This window comes from Protomyctophum bolini (genome assembly GCF_963924005.1).
Source record: "Protomyctophum bolini genome assembly, chromosome: 23".
Lineage (NCBI taxonomy): Eukaryota > Metazoa > Chordata > Actinopteri > Myctophiformes > Myctophidae > Protomyctophum > Protomyctophum bolini.
In genome coordinates, this window is record NC_137884.1 from 19,329,413 (window position 1) to 19,347,077 (window position 17,665).

At 41.7% G+C, this 17,665-nt stretch overlaps 1 protein-coding gene across 1 annotated transcript; it reads right to left on the reverse strand.

Moving 5' to 3' along the window:
* Nucleotides 1-16: 16 nt before the first annotated feature.
* Nucleotides 17-16,129, reverse strand: fbxo18 (F-box DNA helicase 1). Its single transcript, XM_080757541.1, has 22 exons — nt 16,083-16,129; nt 15,591-15,728; nt 12,877-13,029; nt 12,105-12,601; nt 11,165-11,310; nt 9,924-10,053; nt 9,580-9,764; nt 8,687-8,761; nt 8,284-8,372; nt 7,438-7,606; nt 5,573-5,786; nt 5,021-5,108; nt 4,826-4,921; nt 3,957-4,093; nt 3,774-3,873; nt 3,461-3,621; nt 3,196-3,271; nt 2,898-3,092; nt 2,289-2,414; nt 2,009-2,115; nt 1,632-1,766; nt 17-949 (listed from the first exon to the last, which is right to left on the reverse strand). Exons 2-22 carry the CDS (start codon nt 15,607-15,609, stop codon nt 788-790), a joined length of 3,060 nt encoding a protein of 1,019 aa, XP_080613667.1. The 5' UTR covers nt 15,610-15,728; nt 16,083-16,129; the 3' UTR covers nt 17-787.
* Nucleotides 16,130-17,665: the final 1,536 nt, after the last annotated feature.

Here is a 17,665-nt window from a genome sequence, read left to right on the forward strand (position 1 = left end):
ATGAAATAAAACAAAGTCTGCTTTCACTCAGATTTAGTTCAAATAAAAACAAATGACTGACATACTCCATTGGAGCAATTGTCAATGGTATGAATAAAGGCACCGTGAACACAGGTATAAATGTACAAATCGAGTGGATGAATGTCCACTTAGAAACACGGACGTATTGCATCCAGCAACTGTTATTCAGACTTTTTTTCCCCGCCCACCACATAAAAACCCTTTATACCAAAAGGAAGGTGGTCAATTGACTTTAGTTAGTACTCATTTTCCGCAAGTCTTAAGAAATGACTTTACATGAGAACCAACAGCGACATTGAGCTAAAACACTAAAGGTATATTACGTAATGTCTACTGTGTTATTATTACCACCATCGAACAACCAGGAAATATCTGCAGGAAATCATAAAGAAACATAAAACATAAAACCTAAATTAAATCATGCAAGTCCTTCTTGGGTTCAAAATACAACCTGTCTTGTCTTGCATGTCTCTCAACTCTGCCCCTTCCCGTCTATCCAATATATAAAAACAAACATGATCTTACAAAAATAAAAATAGAAAAAGCCACGTCATGAATTGAAACAAAGCAATGATATTAAACATTAATTCTAAATATTTCCTGTAAATAATCCCAGGTTATTTTATGCCAGTAGACAGTAGAAATACACCTTCTTATACCTTTAAAATTCCAAACATATTTACAGCACACCAACAATGGAATATATACAGGTAATGTTTAGGGCCAAACTGGGATTCATGCAGCATTAGTATGAGAGTGTGTGCATCTATAATATATTATAGATCCTTGCATATCCGGGCGGCAGCGCTGGATTCTCGTCTGCCATGGGCTGTTCGAATATCCGCTCCGACTGCAGGAATGCCGTAGGGCCTATGCGTTGCCACACACACCTCTCACACAGTGGGCCCCCAGCTTCCACAATGTCTGTCTGGAGGAAAAACAAGACTTTTAACATTGTTGTCTCGCATCTGTGTGACATTTAGCTTTTGACCTCTCAACCAGAAAAACATAATTCCAAAATGTGTCATGAAACCATCCACCAAGGCATCTAGTAGCAGAACTAGTCAAAACAGGTGTAGCCCCAATACAATGGTAGGGGAAACACTGCCCTACTACGCTCTTAATCCAGAGTACGTAATAGTGCTAATGACAAAGTGGGGAAATTCAGATTTAGATTTACTTTCCTGCGACCGACAGACTTTCGCTGCGTGTCACTCCCCGTCTTTCTTTACCCGTTTCTCTCAATCAATAAAGGCAGAAAGATATCTTTGCGTGTGTGTGCGGTTAGGGATAGGTTTATGCACGAGTCAGGTTGGACTAGTCACGGCACCATCATGCTTGCACATTGGCATGTCATTGGCTCTGGACACACCTATGAAATTGTCGTTAATTTGTTTGGCGCAGCTGTGTTGCTTACTAGTCCGCCATGGTTTTAACCGGCTGTGTTTTTTTTCCATTTTTAACCTGAAATGGAAAACAAACTAACAAAATCAGCCTGGGGGTTCATGCCCCTGCAAAATCAGATAAAAACAAACGATACCCAAACATACATATAAGATACACGGAAGGCATGAGTCTGTGTGCAACTGTGCATGTGTCTGCGTGCTTACATATCTCATTGGCCGTTTGCACGTGGCAAAAGCTGAATCGGCCAGGATAGAGTTTCCACATAGTCGGACAGAGCAGGGTGGAGGCTGGCCCTCTTGCGCCACGGAGCTGATCATTTCTGACCTGAGGGAGTACTCCTGGAGAAAACAAGGTAGGCAAAGTGGTGGAATGAAACAGAAAACAAATGCAAGGTTCGAAGCCATGAAAAACTAAAAACATGTGGGTGGGGGTCTGTGTTGGACGCCTGCCCACTGACCTTGCCTTGTATTTTGACTGTGCCTTGATTTCTTAGTTTTTTGTATTTTTTCTTGTAAAGCACTTTGTGCTGCACTCGTGTCATGAAAGGTGCTCTGTAAATAAAGTTTATTATTATTATTACCCCAGCCTGAGTGAGGATATGGCCGACGCTATTGCTGACAATCAGGTTAGTCTTGGCACGGGTCACCGCCACATACAGTAGGTTCCACTCATCTACTGCAATCCTACCTATGGAGGAACAATAGAGTAAACAAAAAGAGTAAAGATGATGGTTGTTGGAAGGATTGGAAACAGCATCATTTTGACTAGATTGTACAACCATCACCGTCAACTAAACTTACAAAAGCACAGAGTCACAGACATACAGTACGGACACACACAAACATTGACGTAATACACACTCCATGAGATGCCGGCCCAGCGTCCAAGGTTGTGTCTCTCACAGGGAACCTTGGCGAAGTCATCAGTGATGATCACAGTGTCAAACTCCAGACCTTTGGCCTTGTGGACCGTTCCCAGGATGAAGTCTACAACAAAATAAATGTGATGTGCCAGTGAGGGAGTGTTTAAGAGTGTACACTGTACAGTCTAGTACGATTTTATTTCGTTTGTCAGTGAAAGAAAGTACTCTACAAACATTTTTCATCATAGTTTTAGTCGACACTGCCACAGTGTGACTAAAATATTATGGAGGGGCTCCCTAACAACAGAGGGAATCTACAAGCTCACTACGTTATTGGCTTGTAGATTGTCTATTTCAATTTTCAAGTGTAAACTCTGCCATCGCGACACCAAAATACATTTTCGTAGACAAAATAAACTGTGGATTTAGTTGACTAAAATCTAAAATTAGACTGAAATTAAAACATTTCAGATGACTGAAATATGACTAAAGCAAAATTACATTTGATTAAAAATACAATGACTAAACGAAATCTAAATCTGCACTGTGGGAGTATGTGTGTGCCATGCTTCCTCTGTGCACAACACATGCAGTCATGCATGCATACCTGCGTAGCTCATTTGGCTCTCAAAACAACTGTTGAGGCGCTCCACCAGTTCAGGGATGCGGACGGTGTACTTTTCCACCACGGCCACTTTGGCCGCTAACTCCAGGTCCTCCGTCTGTTCTGCGTATTTTTTCAGGCCGTGGAAACCCCCCAACTTTGAATTGTGGAAGATGCGGATGAAGGAGTCGCTAATGGCTTTAGAATGAGGAAAAAGGAATAAAAGGGGAATATTAATTCCGCAAACAATTAATTTGATGCTAAAGATGAAGCAAAAGGATAATGTGAGTGAGTGCCTCACTTCTAGTGACGGTGCCGCTTGACTCCATTAGTCTCCATATATCCAGAATCTTTTTCAGGCTAACCGCCATGCTTCCCTGGGAGATAAGCAATGACAATTAGCACATTACAATCAAGGCATTTGGCTGACGCACTTATCCAGATAAACTTACAACTGCGAGATCAGAGTAAAATCTTTTAGTGTGTGTGTGTGTGTGTCAGTCTAGTTTTACATTTCACACACAGGTCAAATACTCCCACCCCAACAAAGTCTTCTGGAGTCTTACTCCAACAAAGTGAATCCTGCAGCTGGGGTTGGCGTCGGTGAGTTTCACAGCTTCACTGAACACGCAGGTGTTCGTACGGCACAAAATGGCAGTCTTCCCCTGCACAGACACTCCCTCTGATCCATTCATCGCAGGGTATGTGCTCTCGTCACAAAACGTACCTGTGGGTGGACAGGTAACATACAGGGAGGAACAACAAACACACACACACACACACACACACACACACAGGCACATGCATAGAAAACAGTCACAATGCGTCGCTGTTTTAAACACTAAACTACGAACACAAAAAAATGTCAACAAGTAGTACCCGGCTGGTTTCCTCCCACTAGAATCTTCTTCTTGATTCCCTTGCACACTCTGAGAATGGTAGCTGCAACGTAGGCGATTTCAGCACCAAACCTAAAACTCTGGAAAGAGGAATTAGCTAATTAGATTGATTACAGTACACAGTTTCACCATCCTGTGTGTGTGAGAGAGAGAGAATGAGCACCTGTGTCAGGTAGTAGATGTGAGTGTGTTCCACCATGTGCAGTGCATTGACCGCCCCCCTGAAGGTGTAGATCTGCTGGTGGGGGTCTCCGACCAGTATCTTCCCACAGGGCGGAGACAGCACGATGTCCAGGATGGCTGGGAAGGAAATGAACCCATTTAGACCCGAGGACGATTCTACAAAATTTCTTCTAAATCCTGACACGTTTTCTGAAAAACCTCATGTTTCTGTATGTCAGTTGTTCTCAAACTACTCCAGGTCAAGATGATATGTAATTATGGAAAAACTAACACACAGTCTGAGGCTACAAGAAGAAAAGATGGAGGACAAATGGTATAAATGGACAATATTTAAGGGTATAGGGGAATGAGAGACAACTGGGAATGCCTGGAAAGATAAAGTAACTTTTTATAAACGCAATGTCGATGCCTGTTGTATTTTTTATTTTTCTGTTTTTTATTTTTTGTACGTCTGTGATGTTATATGTATTGTAAGTTTGTTTTTTCTGTCTTGTAAAACAATAAAAATTTAAGTAAAAAAAAAAAGATGATATGTAATTGGCCGCCGACCCCGTCTGAAAATATGTTGTTCCATGGACCCCCCAGAAGCAAAGATATGAGTTCAAAACGTTCGCTCTGAAAGAATATATATTCAAAGATTTGCGACACATTTTCACGATTAAAAACAAAATAGCAGACCTCATAGTGCGGCATTCAATGCCGTGCTATGAGCTTTTAGATCTGCTATTCTTCAATGGCTAACGTATAACATGATGCTTTAAAACACCAAAAGGGGTTCCCAACCAAAATGGGTGAAAGGCAGAAAGGATGAAAAGGAGGGAGGTGTGTGCGTTGGTACAGCGATGATACCTGGAGTGCAGTCCTGCGCCTCGTCTATGAAGATGACATCGACGGACATGTACTGGGAGAGACATGGATTTTGCAGCTGCCACAGCTTCAGATAACCTGGTGAAAAGACAGTCCCGTTGAAACCGTCAAACCTTTGTTTCATATTTATCCCGCTTAGCGATGAACAAAGCTTGTAACAAATTGCTGCCGACTTACCGTCGTGAGTCATTCTGTAGCCCGCTTGACTCCGATCATTAGGATTTGTCATTTTGTCCCAGATATTCTGCGCATCTTTCACATAGCCCTGAAATTTCACAGAAATTCACAAGCATGACAACCAGTGTCATCTATTTACCACCACTGTCAGTATGTCAAACGTTTGGCAATGTGCTGTGTGTGTGTGTTGCTGATTGGCTGCAGGCCCATCACCAAATGAATGTGCACAGGGGATTTTGGAGAGGGACAGCAGAGATAGACATAACTTCTGACAGGAATGCACTAGAAACTAACTTTTTTTGACATGCTCATATCACATTCTCGCAGAGATATATTTTCGAGTTAATAAAAAAGGAAAAAAATATTTTTTATTTTTATATCAAAGAAAAAGAAAAAGAAAGAACGGTTCAAACCCATTAATTAAGATTCGAGTGCCAACCCTAACGAGCGAACATTCGAACCTTGAATGTTTGGGGACAGCCTTAGTGTGTTGTGGCCGGGAGTAATGTATACATTTGTGAATGTTCTTGCAATGTGTGTCTGTGTAAGCACCCTCAATTTCTCGTTGTCCAGTTCTACTTGGACGCCCTTGTTGTTTTTGCAGGTGGGAGGGACATGGCTGATGTTGATGAATCTGTCCGCTGAGGCCATGTAATGAGTGAGAGTCTGCGTGACAACCTTGCCATTGATGAATCCAGCACGGCCTTCAGGCAGAACATGGCTTGTGGTCAACGCCTTCAGGTCAGAGCCCAGCTTCTTATGGTATCTGGTGTAGGGAGACAGAGACAACATCAACATGACTAGCTGCAGGAAGACAACTTTTCATCCAGTGGACTTAAGATGGTCAGAACATATTTTGTTCACTAGGAATCGAATAGGTGTTTTTTTTTTAAAATAGAAAATACCCTTGCATGTCTCATTTGTGTGGTTATTACAAGTTTTAATTATTTTGACTCGAAGGGACGACAGCAACAGCGGTGTGGCTCAATATCGATGGCGTAGTTATCATTTGTGTCAGTCATGGTCTGTATCTAACCCCTTTTGGTGTTAGCATTATGTTATGCTTTAGCTAGTGAAAAATAGCAGATCTACAAGCTCATAGCACGCCACCGAGTGGCGCGCTACGAGCTTGTAGGTCTGCTATTTTTGAAAAATCGAAGAACGACTGACATACATAGCTTTTTCAGAAAACTGTCAGGATGTAGAAAACATTTTTTGAATCTGATCTCAGGTCAAAATGGGTTAACAATGTGATCCAGCTCCATTACATTCATTTGCAACTAGCCTGGTACAGAAATGAGTCATGCATGTATTCTATGAATGCGTTATGAATTGGATATCATCAGGCCTGTAGATGGAGCTGTGGCCCATGACTTTCTATTGTCACAGGTTTGTGGGTTCAAAGGGTTTTCCTTACAGCTCTGCAGGGAGATAGACATGTAGCCATGTTTGTGAGAGTGTTCTGTATTATACTGCAAGAAAAGAGACATTGGGCTGTATTTTGCGTGTCTTAAGTACCAGGTCTTACTCAGAATAGCCAAATGGAATTGATCACACCTCCAGGTCTTAAGTTAAGTAATAAGACCTGGTACTTAAGACACGCAAAATACTGCCCAAAGAGTCAAAGACAAAGCGTGAGTGTGCTGCTTTCTTGGCGTGACGTTACCGCCACAGTATGCAATGGTTATCACAAATTCCACACCAACTGCATTGCCATAGGAGGCGCGTGAATATAACCTTTGACGAGGCAGGGGACTGGGAGACATTTGCATTAATTTATTCCCACAAAATGGCCTAAAAATGTGTTATTCAGCATCATTTGACCAATGTATTACCAATCTCGTACACACAAAAGCAAGATGCTTATAGTACTGAAAGTGTCTGGGCCTGGGCCGTGGCTCAGCGGTCCAGGCGCCTTGGCTGGTAATAGAGTCTGGCAGTGTGCCGCGGGTTCGAATCCCGATCGAGACAGCCTTTACTGCATGTCACCCCCCCCCCCCCCCATCTCTCTCCCCAATTTCCTGTCTAGGCCCTACCATCTGTCCCTCCATAAAAAATAAAATAAAAGGCGAAAGCCCCAATATAACAAATTTAAAAAAAGTATTGTTTTGGGATATTTTGGAAGGATTGGTTGAGTGGGTCACTGTCTTTTTCGCCCCTATGCATTGCCAAAGCATTAACTGTGAAGAGGCAGGACAGCAAACGATGAACTAAGAAACCTAAATATTATAGGCACTCAAATGTATTGTTCTACAAGTTCTACATGAATACAAGGAAATCTGCAAGCAAACTCTGAGGTGAGGATTAATAAACGTGTGAACAAAAACACCAGTTTTTTTTTAGTCACACAAGCGTGCATTGATATGAAGACTTTTATAGAGAACGATAGATGCAATAAGGAAAGGGATGAGACTTGCATTTTGCCCACGGCACCGTAGGCCATGGAGTGGATGGTCTTGCAGATCACGTTGCTGGGGAAACGACTTTGTGCCTGACTGGCCACAGACTTGTTGAAGGCCACGTAGAGGAACTTCAGGTGTGGTCTTTGTTCGGCATACCTCACCAGGGTGGTCGTCTTCCCAGTACCTAAAACACATGTCGTGACACTTTACCACTAAGTTCGTCGTTCATGCATATCTCTTACTCGATTAAAAGCATTGATAGGACTGCCATCACAGTTTTATGAGTAAATATCTTTAATGACTCATATGCAGAGGGATTGTATGTAGATACAACATGTAGCACCAAAGCTTTGTTCAAACTGACATTGTTCATGAATGAAGTAGAACACATGGCATTACATAGACTCTATGTGATGCCATGTGTTCTATATCATAGAGCGCCGAAGTCCTGGCGTAACTCGCTCATCCCTTCCATTCCCCTGGTTCGCAGAAGTAATAAGCGTTGTGGTCCAAAAATAAACAAACTGTCTCTGCGTTATTGTCGGGGAGGTGTCTCTGTATCGTTTGCAACAGTCAGTCACTCATATATGATACAGTCTGCTTCTAGCGAAAATGTAACTAATTCAGTAGCAGTAACATTAGCGTTTTCTCTCAGTCAGTTGATTCTTAATATCCATACGAGTGAAGCGGCCCGGGGTGACATGTTTATGAGGCGATCTAAAATCCCCCTATGGGGATTATAATGCAAATAAAAAGTACATGAACCTGTGGATTTGCGCCCTCTACCGATATTGACGTCAGACTTCGGTGCTCTATTAGGAACCATATTAACGTGCTCCTACTGGTGAATGGTGCCAGTACCTGCAAAGGCCATGATCTTGACCACTTGGTCGTTCCTGATGTCATGGCTTAGGATCTGATGCTGCTCATGGGTCATGGGAACCTGGGGCCTTAATGGCAGGAAACAATATGGAACACAAGCAAAAAAATCTATTATACAAAGTAAACACAGAATTATACAAAAGTGCAATATGCGATCCTGAACATTAGGATTAATGCAAGATGTGGACCACATTTGTGAGATACACAGCAATCTCTCAACATCTACTGAAAAAACTAAACGCTTAATGTGCACAGCCAGGATGAATCATTCTAGGCAATATGGCGTTCACTACAACCTGCAAAGGTTGTTGTGCAATCCATAAACCTTTCAAATCCATGGAATTAACAAAAGCCATGTATATCAATGTCTTTGCAACCTTACCCGCTGTGATTGATGTAGATTGGAGTGGGCGCATTCTCCATCAGGTGAAGTACATAATAAATATTGTAGTGCAACCTGGAGTAGACATGGGAGAGTGTAAGGGGGAGATATGAAAAAGTATTATTCTAAATAAACCTGAATTCATTTATTTATCATTAGGGAGGCTATTGCTATTGCCCACGATTTAAAATCTCACAATGAATTAACCATAGAGGATCAGTATAACCGTGTAAAGAATTAAATAAAAGCAATTCTCTGCTTGGGTCCAAAAACTAAATTAAGAACTGAAAACGTACAGTACAGCTTACATAGATGTAACAAGTATTATCCAAAGACATATTTTCTTATTTTTTTTTTACTAATCATTGTTATTATTCATTCACACATGCATGATGTGAGGAAAATATAATAAAACCTCTAATTTACAAATGCAATTTTATACATAATAACATTGTGGAATACACATGATAATCGTGAAACTCCTACTCCGGGGACCCCCAGGGGTCCTTGAGGCAGTTCCAGGGGGTCCCCAGCTAAATGATAGTTTGTCTGTAACTCTGAGGGTGTACAAATGGAACCAAATGGACCCGTTAGGGTCCATTTGTACACCCTCAGAGTTAAATTAACATTGATTTACAAATACAAATTGGGGTCTCAGAGATAGAAATGCCATTAATGGTGGTCCTTCAAATGAAAATGGTTGAGAATCACTGCTAGAGCCGTAAAAAATTATGGGGACCCTGGCATATCATTTGAAATGGGGGTCCGCGTGCAAATTAGTGTCAATTTGGGGGTCCTTGACGTGAAAAGGTTTGGGAACCACTGCCTTAAAAATAAGAATCGTACCATCGCCAAGATGTACAGTACACTGTATAGTATACCATGTCTCTCACCTGTTACTGATCCAGATATTGTTCCTATCCAGGGCCAGCAGGAATGTGGCTATCTCACTCAGGAACTCTGTTATGGCACTGTGAGTCATGGTGCCCTGGAGGTGAGACACCAGGGCCTGCACGTCCTTCACCGTTTCACTCAGCAACAAAATCAAAGCCATTGATGCATAAGACCTATTAGGGCCCTAAACATTGAAAAGAAACATTTAGTTTTAGTGAAGTTAAAGTGAGGGAAAGGCGGAATGCAACATGTATACTTTGTTGCACTTCCTTGGCCCATTTTGACTGAAAATACCTGAAACAGTTGTGCGATGACAAATTAGCTTCAACAATGCAATGCTCACATTTTGTGCGATTTCTGGAAATCTGGAGGTGATGCAGGCCTCAGCTTGGGGAAACAGACGATGTCTCTTAATGCACTGCTGAACGTCTTCAGGCCTCACCCTCTCACCAGGCGTATGTTGAGCCATCAAGCTGATGAGTGCATAAAAAAAGACAAACATGAAAATGTATAACTTATTAAAAGGGGTTGGAATTGGAAATACTAAAAGAATATGTTTTTGAATTGTTAACCGATATCTAGGACGGTGTTTGAGATCTAGGCATTACCCCCACTATTGAACTGCCCATTTTATTTTTATACATTAAGAGAATACCAGACTTTTATACAAATACTGTTCACTCGGCTGTTTTCCTTTCACTGTATCAGTATGTGTCTGAGAGCAACGCACCAAGGCAATGGTGGCTGATGTCAGACTGACAATTGGGGGGGGGGGGGTGCAGAGCCATTGAAATATTCTTTCTACGTCCGAGCATAGACATGGTAACGCCCCGCCTGCCTTTGATTGGCCTACCGACACTGCCGACGTCTTGCCTGTCCTCCGAGATGCAAGGCTACTCAGAATGGCAACACGCGTTTTTGAATTTTTGTAGAAGAGGCAAACTAATATTGTTTGTGCCGTTTGCTTTGATTTAATAATTGATTGAACAACTATGATTTGATTTGTTCTAAATTAAAGTGTTAGTGTATTAATATCGTGTATTAATCTAATTATAGTAAACTAATACTAAAAATATATATATTTATTTCCCACCACGGAGTAACCTCGTAGCCTTTGTCCCATCCCATGCTTACTTATCTGCAAAATGAAAACCTCGCGGCAGACTATCCAGCATGTAACCTCGCCTCACCAGGCTTTCCACCACCTCAGAGGAAAGCCTGGTCTCTGTTTCAAAAGTCTGTATGATCCGGTCGGGAGCTCTTCTACAAAAATTTAAGTTACAAGTTACTGTCGCGTGTTGCCATTCTCTTGTACTTGTATTATTTCCCACCACGGAGTACCCTTGCATCTCGGAGCACAGGCAAGACGGGCAGTGTCGGTAGGCCAATCACGGGGCGTTACGATGTCTATGCTCAGACGTAGAAAGAAATCACACGCTATATGGCTCTGGGGGGTGAAGCCAACATTTAGCCCCAAAGTTGGCTACAACACTCAAGAGTTAAATAACACAAGAATTTACTGTGAACATTTGCATGACTTCTTGACTCCAAACTAGTGTGTCTTACAAGACAATAGAGAATTACCTGACCAGTTGACACACACTCTGAGTCTGTTGTCTCTCATTCAAATCTAGAAGTACGCCACTCTCTTCAAGGATTCTCCTGACGGTGGACATTGTATTTTTCTCCCCCATAAGGTACCGGTAGTACTGCTTCTTCAGGGGAGCAAACTGCACACGACAAGACAAAACATACGACAACACATTAAGGGTTTTCACACTTTTCTATGTAGGGCCATACATGGGCAACTGGCAGACCGGGGGCCACATGCATTCTCCACCTCCAGGGAATGTGTGTGTCCTGCAGGTTAATACCGGAATATATTATTGAATTCAGCCGTTACAATTCCAAATATGCAAAGTTGCAAACATGATCCGCTTGAATTACTCCAGGTTATAATATTCTAATGACAATTAAAAATGTATTTTCTTTTTTATGTTGTCCAATGTATTTGCATTTAAGAACTTCATAAAGTTAACTACCTGGTAAAAGGTAAATGCAGGTGAAATTAAATAAAAAGCAGTGGCCTACTTGGAACGAAGCAAGTTGGAAATGCATGCCCCACCCATTTATGTCTGTGTCCTTTTTATGCCCATATATGTTCTTTGTCAGGCATGCCTGGGCTATGAATATGTGGTGTTCCATTGTAACGCTTGAATGCTGGCTCCGAATTCGAATACTAAATTATAATACTTTGAAAGTCTGAATTGTGTCCGTCTCATTATGTTATTAAACTGCGTTACTTATAAGTGCTCTCCAACAGACTTCCATAACATAGTGGTGGTTCCACAAACAGTACACAGACAATAAAGGGGCCAATTGTTTTGACGCTTGCCGTTTGCAGATGACCACAAAAAAAAAAAGAGTAATGAAAAGAAAAATAGAATAGAAAAAAAAAAAATCTGAAATGAAAAAAAGGCCATGATGAAAAACATGAAAGTCAATCTAACTAGCATCTACTGACCTTGGGGTCCTGGATTATGTCGTTCCAGCGGTGGCAGACCAGAACGGCGTGGCGGTACAGGTCCTGGGCGGGGAGGCGGCTCAGAACCTTCCTCAGCACTTCCACTGGCAGATCATCTGCGCAGCCCTGGGGCTCCACCAGATGACAGCTGCTGCCCAGGAGCCCATAGCAGGGGCCAGGGAGTGCCTCCACGTCAATTTGTTCTAGATCGTCTCCTCCTCCTCCTACCTGGCTGCCACTTTCTTGGCTCCAAATGATATCGTCATCGTTAAATTGATCATCAAATTGATCGTCGTCCCACATTTCGGCCGTTATCCCCTCCAAATAGTTGATTTTCTGCTCTTCCTGCACTAATGGCATGGCATTGGCCAAGAGACTGACGTCGTCGTCGTCGTCATCCTCCTCCTCCTCCTCCACTTTTGGCTGCTGTGGGCTGGAACGCATTACTTTCGTCACAGAAAAGAATTCCGTGATTCCTTTCTGTGGACTCTGACTCACTGACGGCACAAAAAGAGAAAAGCAGGAAGAAATCCTTTAACATGCCCAGTGTTAGATCCCAGGACGGGAGGAACCAAAACAAGCAAGACACTAGTGCGCCAGACCAATTAAATGGTGCTTGATGCGGTTTAATTAATCAGAGATGCGCCGTCTAGACGGCATGGGTTTGATGTGATGATAGTCTAAAATAGCTTATGCAAAATTGCTGAAGCTAGTCATGTCATAAAACATTCAGATTTAGCTTTCTGTGATGTGATCGATCCAAGTCAATTACCATGTCTCAGCCTCTTTGTGGGCGTCCTGGGGTGGAGTCCTCCTCTGTTGTTTTGGGCCACATTATTGGGCCGGGTGAGGGCATCGGTGCCCTCTGCACTTCTCCCCAAACGGCCACAATCCTCGGCACTGAGGTGCCTTCTCTTGGCCCTTGCTGAAAAAACAGAGGATGTAGAAAAGCATATGCTGGATCACTCATTCTCATAGTTTGTTGAATTTAGCTTTATAGCTTTCATTTATTAGTTATATATAGCTTATAGATTGCTAATTTGACAAAAACTTTTGGTGTGTACTGTAGAGTAGCAGCAAGCAATTGACACTGACAAGCACATTCATGAAACAAAAAAGTCCTATCTGTATAAAACTGCTTTAAACACATCAATATTGCACCTCTATGGACAGCTTGGGTCATCCTCTTTGTTTCTGTCAAGACTTTGTTAAAAAAAATGATGGACTACTTACTTTCAATAAAACGAGTGCTTCCAAACTCAAACACACATGGCTGCAAAGTTTATTGACAGAAAGTTGCTCATAACTTAACAAGTGGGGGAATTTACTTTTAAAAAGTCTTGACACAGACAAAGAGCAAAAATTTACTTTCCTTACAGCTGCAATATTGGTGAGTTTATAGTTTATGTTTAATGCAATCAGGACGGGAACCCCTGTTGGTGTTTTAAGGATTATGTTATACTTTACCTATTGAAAAATAGCAGATCTACAAGCTTGTAGATCAGCTATTTTTGAAAAATCTTGAAAGAAAATGTGGCGCAAATCTTTGAATATATATTTTCACAGTGAACATTTTTAACTCATATCATTGCTTCTGAGGGGGTCCCTGGAACAACATATTTTTAGATGGGGGTCGGTGGCCAATTACATATAATTTTTGGATCCTTGACATGAAAAACTTTGAAAACCACTGACATAGAAGCTGATTTTTTCTGATTTAGAAGACATTTGTAGAACTAGAATCAGGTCTCAGGTCTAATTGGATTAATGCAATCAGATTGGACATTTCCACCTGAATTATAGACTAAGGGCCGATTTTACCGCTGTTTCGGCGCTGTAGTGCCGAAATGATTTTGGCTCATCAGAAATTTTCAGTAGCACCGAAGAGCCGACTTTAGGACGGTACCCGTGCCCCCCCCCCCCCCCCCCCCTCACTGTAGGCTAGATGTTTTTTCCCCTTTTTACCTCCTCATGATGATTTCCTGTTTTTGGCTATAGAAGTGTATATCTGTACGTCTCTAAAGTAAATGTTATGATGAATTGAACATGGTGGACCCTATTGTAAACAAGTGTAATGCTTTATGGTGTCGTCCACAGTTAACAGTCTTGTACTAAATTGTGCTTGAAATGTACTGTAATTCTCCAAACTGTGAATAAATACTTCAATCAATCAAAGGTTCTATGTTCCCCACTTCTTAGGGTTAGGTCTGGTCCATAGCTCTAATGCGCGCATTAGAGCTATGTTAGTCTCAACTTCCGCCGCTCGCATGAATGCAGACCAGCATCTACTCTTTGGCGTAAATAAAAATAACGTTTTTGCTACTCACCAAAACAAAGGCAAGTTGTGTCATTAGAAAGACTACTTTCCTTAGTGGACGCACTCTGAGCCCCCAACACAAAAATAATATTTTTAGTTACTCCGCTGCGCCCTCTACTGATATTGCCCAGAGAACTGCCTCATAGATAATATTTTTCCTCCGGTGAAAACAAAAAGTACCGTTTATACGTGTGGTGGGGGGCTCAGAGTGCGTCCACTAAGGACACAACCCGCCTTTGTTTTGGTGAGTAGCAAAAACGTTCTTTTTATTTACGCCAAAGAGGAGAGGCTGGTCTGATTTCGATTTGAGATTTAAAGCGGAAAGTCCCATAGCCTTACTGCGCAGGGCAGAATCGTCGAAGCAGTAGAAGGCTTAGCCCCACAAGCAGAACCCAAATGGTACTAAAGTTCTGGCATTTGGTAGACTTTACCCCATTGGGTCCTATTCCACGGTCGGGTGCCACCTGGTACCGAACAGAAATAAACATAAATACGTCGGATACGTCGTTGCGGCGCCGTTTGAGGGCTTCTGTTTGTTTGAGTTATTCTGAATGTGTGAACTAAGTACCTATAAATACCGCTGTGAATTGTCCTGTGCCGCGGAAGCCGTTAAGTATTTTTAATCTATGTTTGATTAAAAATGTCGCTCTTCCTACCTTGTTTATTGACACCTCATTGTACCGCCTATCTGGCTAGCTAGTGGCGCTATAGCTATGACGTTAGCCGGCAAAGCCAACGCCACATCGGGAGGCGGTACAATAAACGGTAAATAAACAAGAATAATCAAAGCGACATTTTTAATCAAACATGGATTAAAAATACTTAACGGCCTCCGCGACACAGGAGATTTTATCAGAGGTATGTAAGGTACTTATAGTTCGCACATTCGTAAGCAAACTCAGGAAAAAACGTGGTAATACCGCGCCGATCGACTAAACGATGAGTTTGTTTATATCCGCGTTCCAACAATCGCATTAGAAAATCTTATCATGACCAGGAACCCTACATAAAGCGACAATCAAATTTCATAAAAGCTTTATGTAGGGTTCCGAGAGGGGCTATAGAAGGCTATGGACCAGAGCTAGGTTAATGTTAGGTTAGGTTTATTGTGGAGCGGAGAACATAGAACCCTGGGGAACGGTTTCCACGAACTTTAAAAGTCAGCTTACCTTTTACAGCGAGTTCCATCCTTGCCAAAACCTCTTAGTGCTGGCTTTGTTGAGTATTACTCTACTGTTAGCCCCTCTCGGAACCCCCTGGGTCAGAAACTTCACTACCATTGGGTTCTGACTCGCGGGGCTACTCTACTGTATGAGAGGGAGATAGAGAGATAGATAGAGACAGATAGACAGAGAGAGAGGGGTGGGAAAAAACTTTAAATGCATGAAAACAAGCACCAACCAAGTTAGCCCCATATGTGCCCTCTCCCTATGCTCATTCTAATCTCGGAGCTACAGAATGAGCGTAGGGAGAGGGCACATATTATGGGGCTACAACCAAGTATGCAGAGTAACTTTACCACGCTGCAAGTATGACTCGAGTCAGTGCTTTTCATTGAACTGCCATCACTGCGATGCCGTTAGCCAAAACGTTAATGATAACCTCACGAAGTCAGTTACGTTTCTTTTTCATAGAACAGTATTTTAAAAACATTTACTAACCTGTTCATTGTTTTCGTCGAAGAATGTGTTTACTTTCTAGTTCGAATGCTATCATGTGCCTTCCGCTTCCGGATTCTTCTACTTTTTCTCTAGGAGTAGACCATAGAGTAGTAGTCTAAGTTTCAAGTACATACCGCCACCTACTGCACCGGAATATTCAGCATGTATCTGAATTGGGGATGTGAATTATCGATGAATGCATTAAATGATGAATTGATAGTTTTGATAAGCGTATCGATCGAATAACCGGTTAGTTGATAAGCAGCGTTTTATTTTATTTTATTTTATTGAGAATCTTAATTTCCCTCAATGTCTAACATAAACATCTACACTTTGCTGATACAGAAAGAATACAAAAGGCATTTTATATTCAGGATTTAGAAGACATCTTGTAGAATCGGCAGCCTCATGTCTTAAAAATGTCTTCTAAATCATGACCGTTTTCTGAAAAACCCTATGTTTCTATGTCAGTGGTTCTCAAACATTTTCATGTCAAGGAAATGTAATTGTCAATGTAATTGGCCACCGACCCCCATCTGAAAATATGTTGTTCCAGGGACCCGGCCCAGAAGCATAGATTTGAGTTAAAAACGTAATAAGGCAGGCTCTTTAAACTTTAAAGGGCTTTGGTTTTCCCGCCCCCTCCCCCCCCCCCCCCCCCCCCCCCCACACACACACACACACACAGACACCTTCTCTAAACTGACGAGTGTTTGTTATGACTCAAACTCCTTCGTGTTTGTTAGTAAAACAGCGAAATAAACAAGTTAAAACGTACCACTTCCACCTCATGGAAGTTGAGGAGAGTTGTCAGTGTTGTCAGGGAGTGGAAACTGCCCAGAGACATGACGGTGACAGCAGGAGGAGAAGTTTAATTATCGTCCTTGGAAAAAAAGGGAGTCCTTTCCCCAAGAGACCAGGTGCGTTAGCTTACCTAGCTACTACCTACAGTTAATTAGCTGATTTAGCATGCATGGTTAATAGAGGTGAATTGTTTGTTTGTGTGTAATGTCATGTCACTAATTATATTTACAAAAAGTAAAATGAAAGAACTAGTCAGGATATAGCCTAAAAGCATTGTTTGTGTGCTGTGCCTGTGAAGTGAATAATATTGTGTTTGTTTGCTGTTAGGCAGAAATATCATATCCCATTTAGGCCTGAAATTTAAAATATATATTTATTTTCTGAAAAACCTCATCTTTCTATATCAGTGGTTTTCAATATTTCATGTCAAGGACCCCAAAAATGATATGTAATATATGCCACCGACCCCCATTGAAAATATGTTGTTCCAGGGACCCCCCAGAAGCAAAAACTGAAACTCTGAAAGAATATATATTCAAAGATTTGAGGCAAATTTTCACTATTTTTTCAAAGATAGCAGACCTACAAGTTCATAGCGCGCTATGAGCTTGTAGATCTGCTTTTTTTTCAATAGCTAAAGTATAGCATAATGTTTAAAACACCAAAAGGGGTTCCCGCCCCAAAATTTCTTAATGCCCTATACTTCTTCATACAAGACTGTTACACTAAAGTATGAGAATAGGCATTTCTACAAGCTATGTGCAAATGTTTTTTTTTAC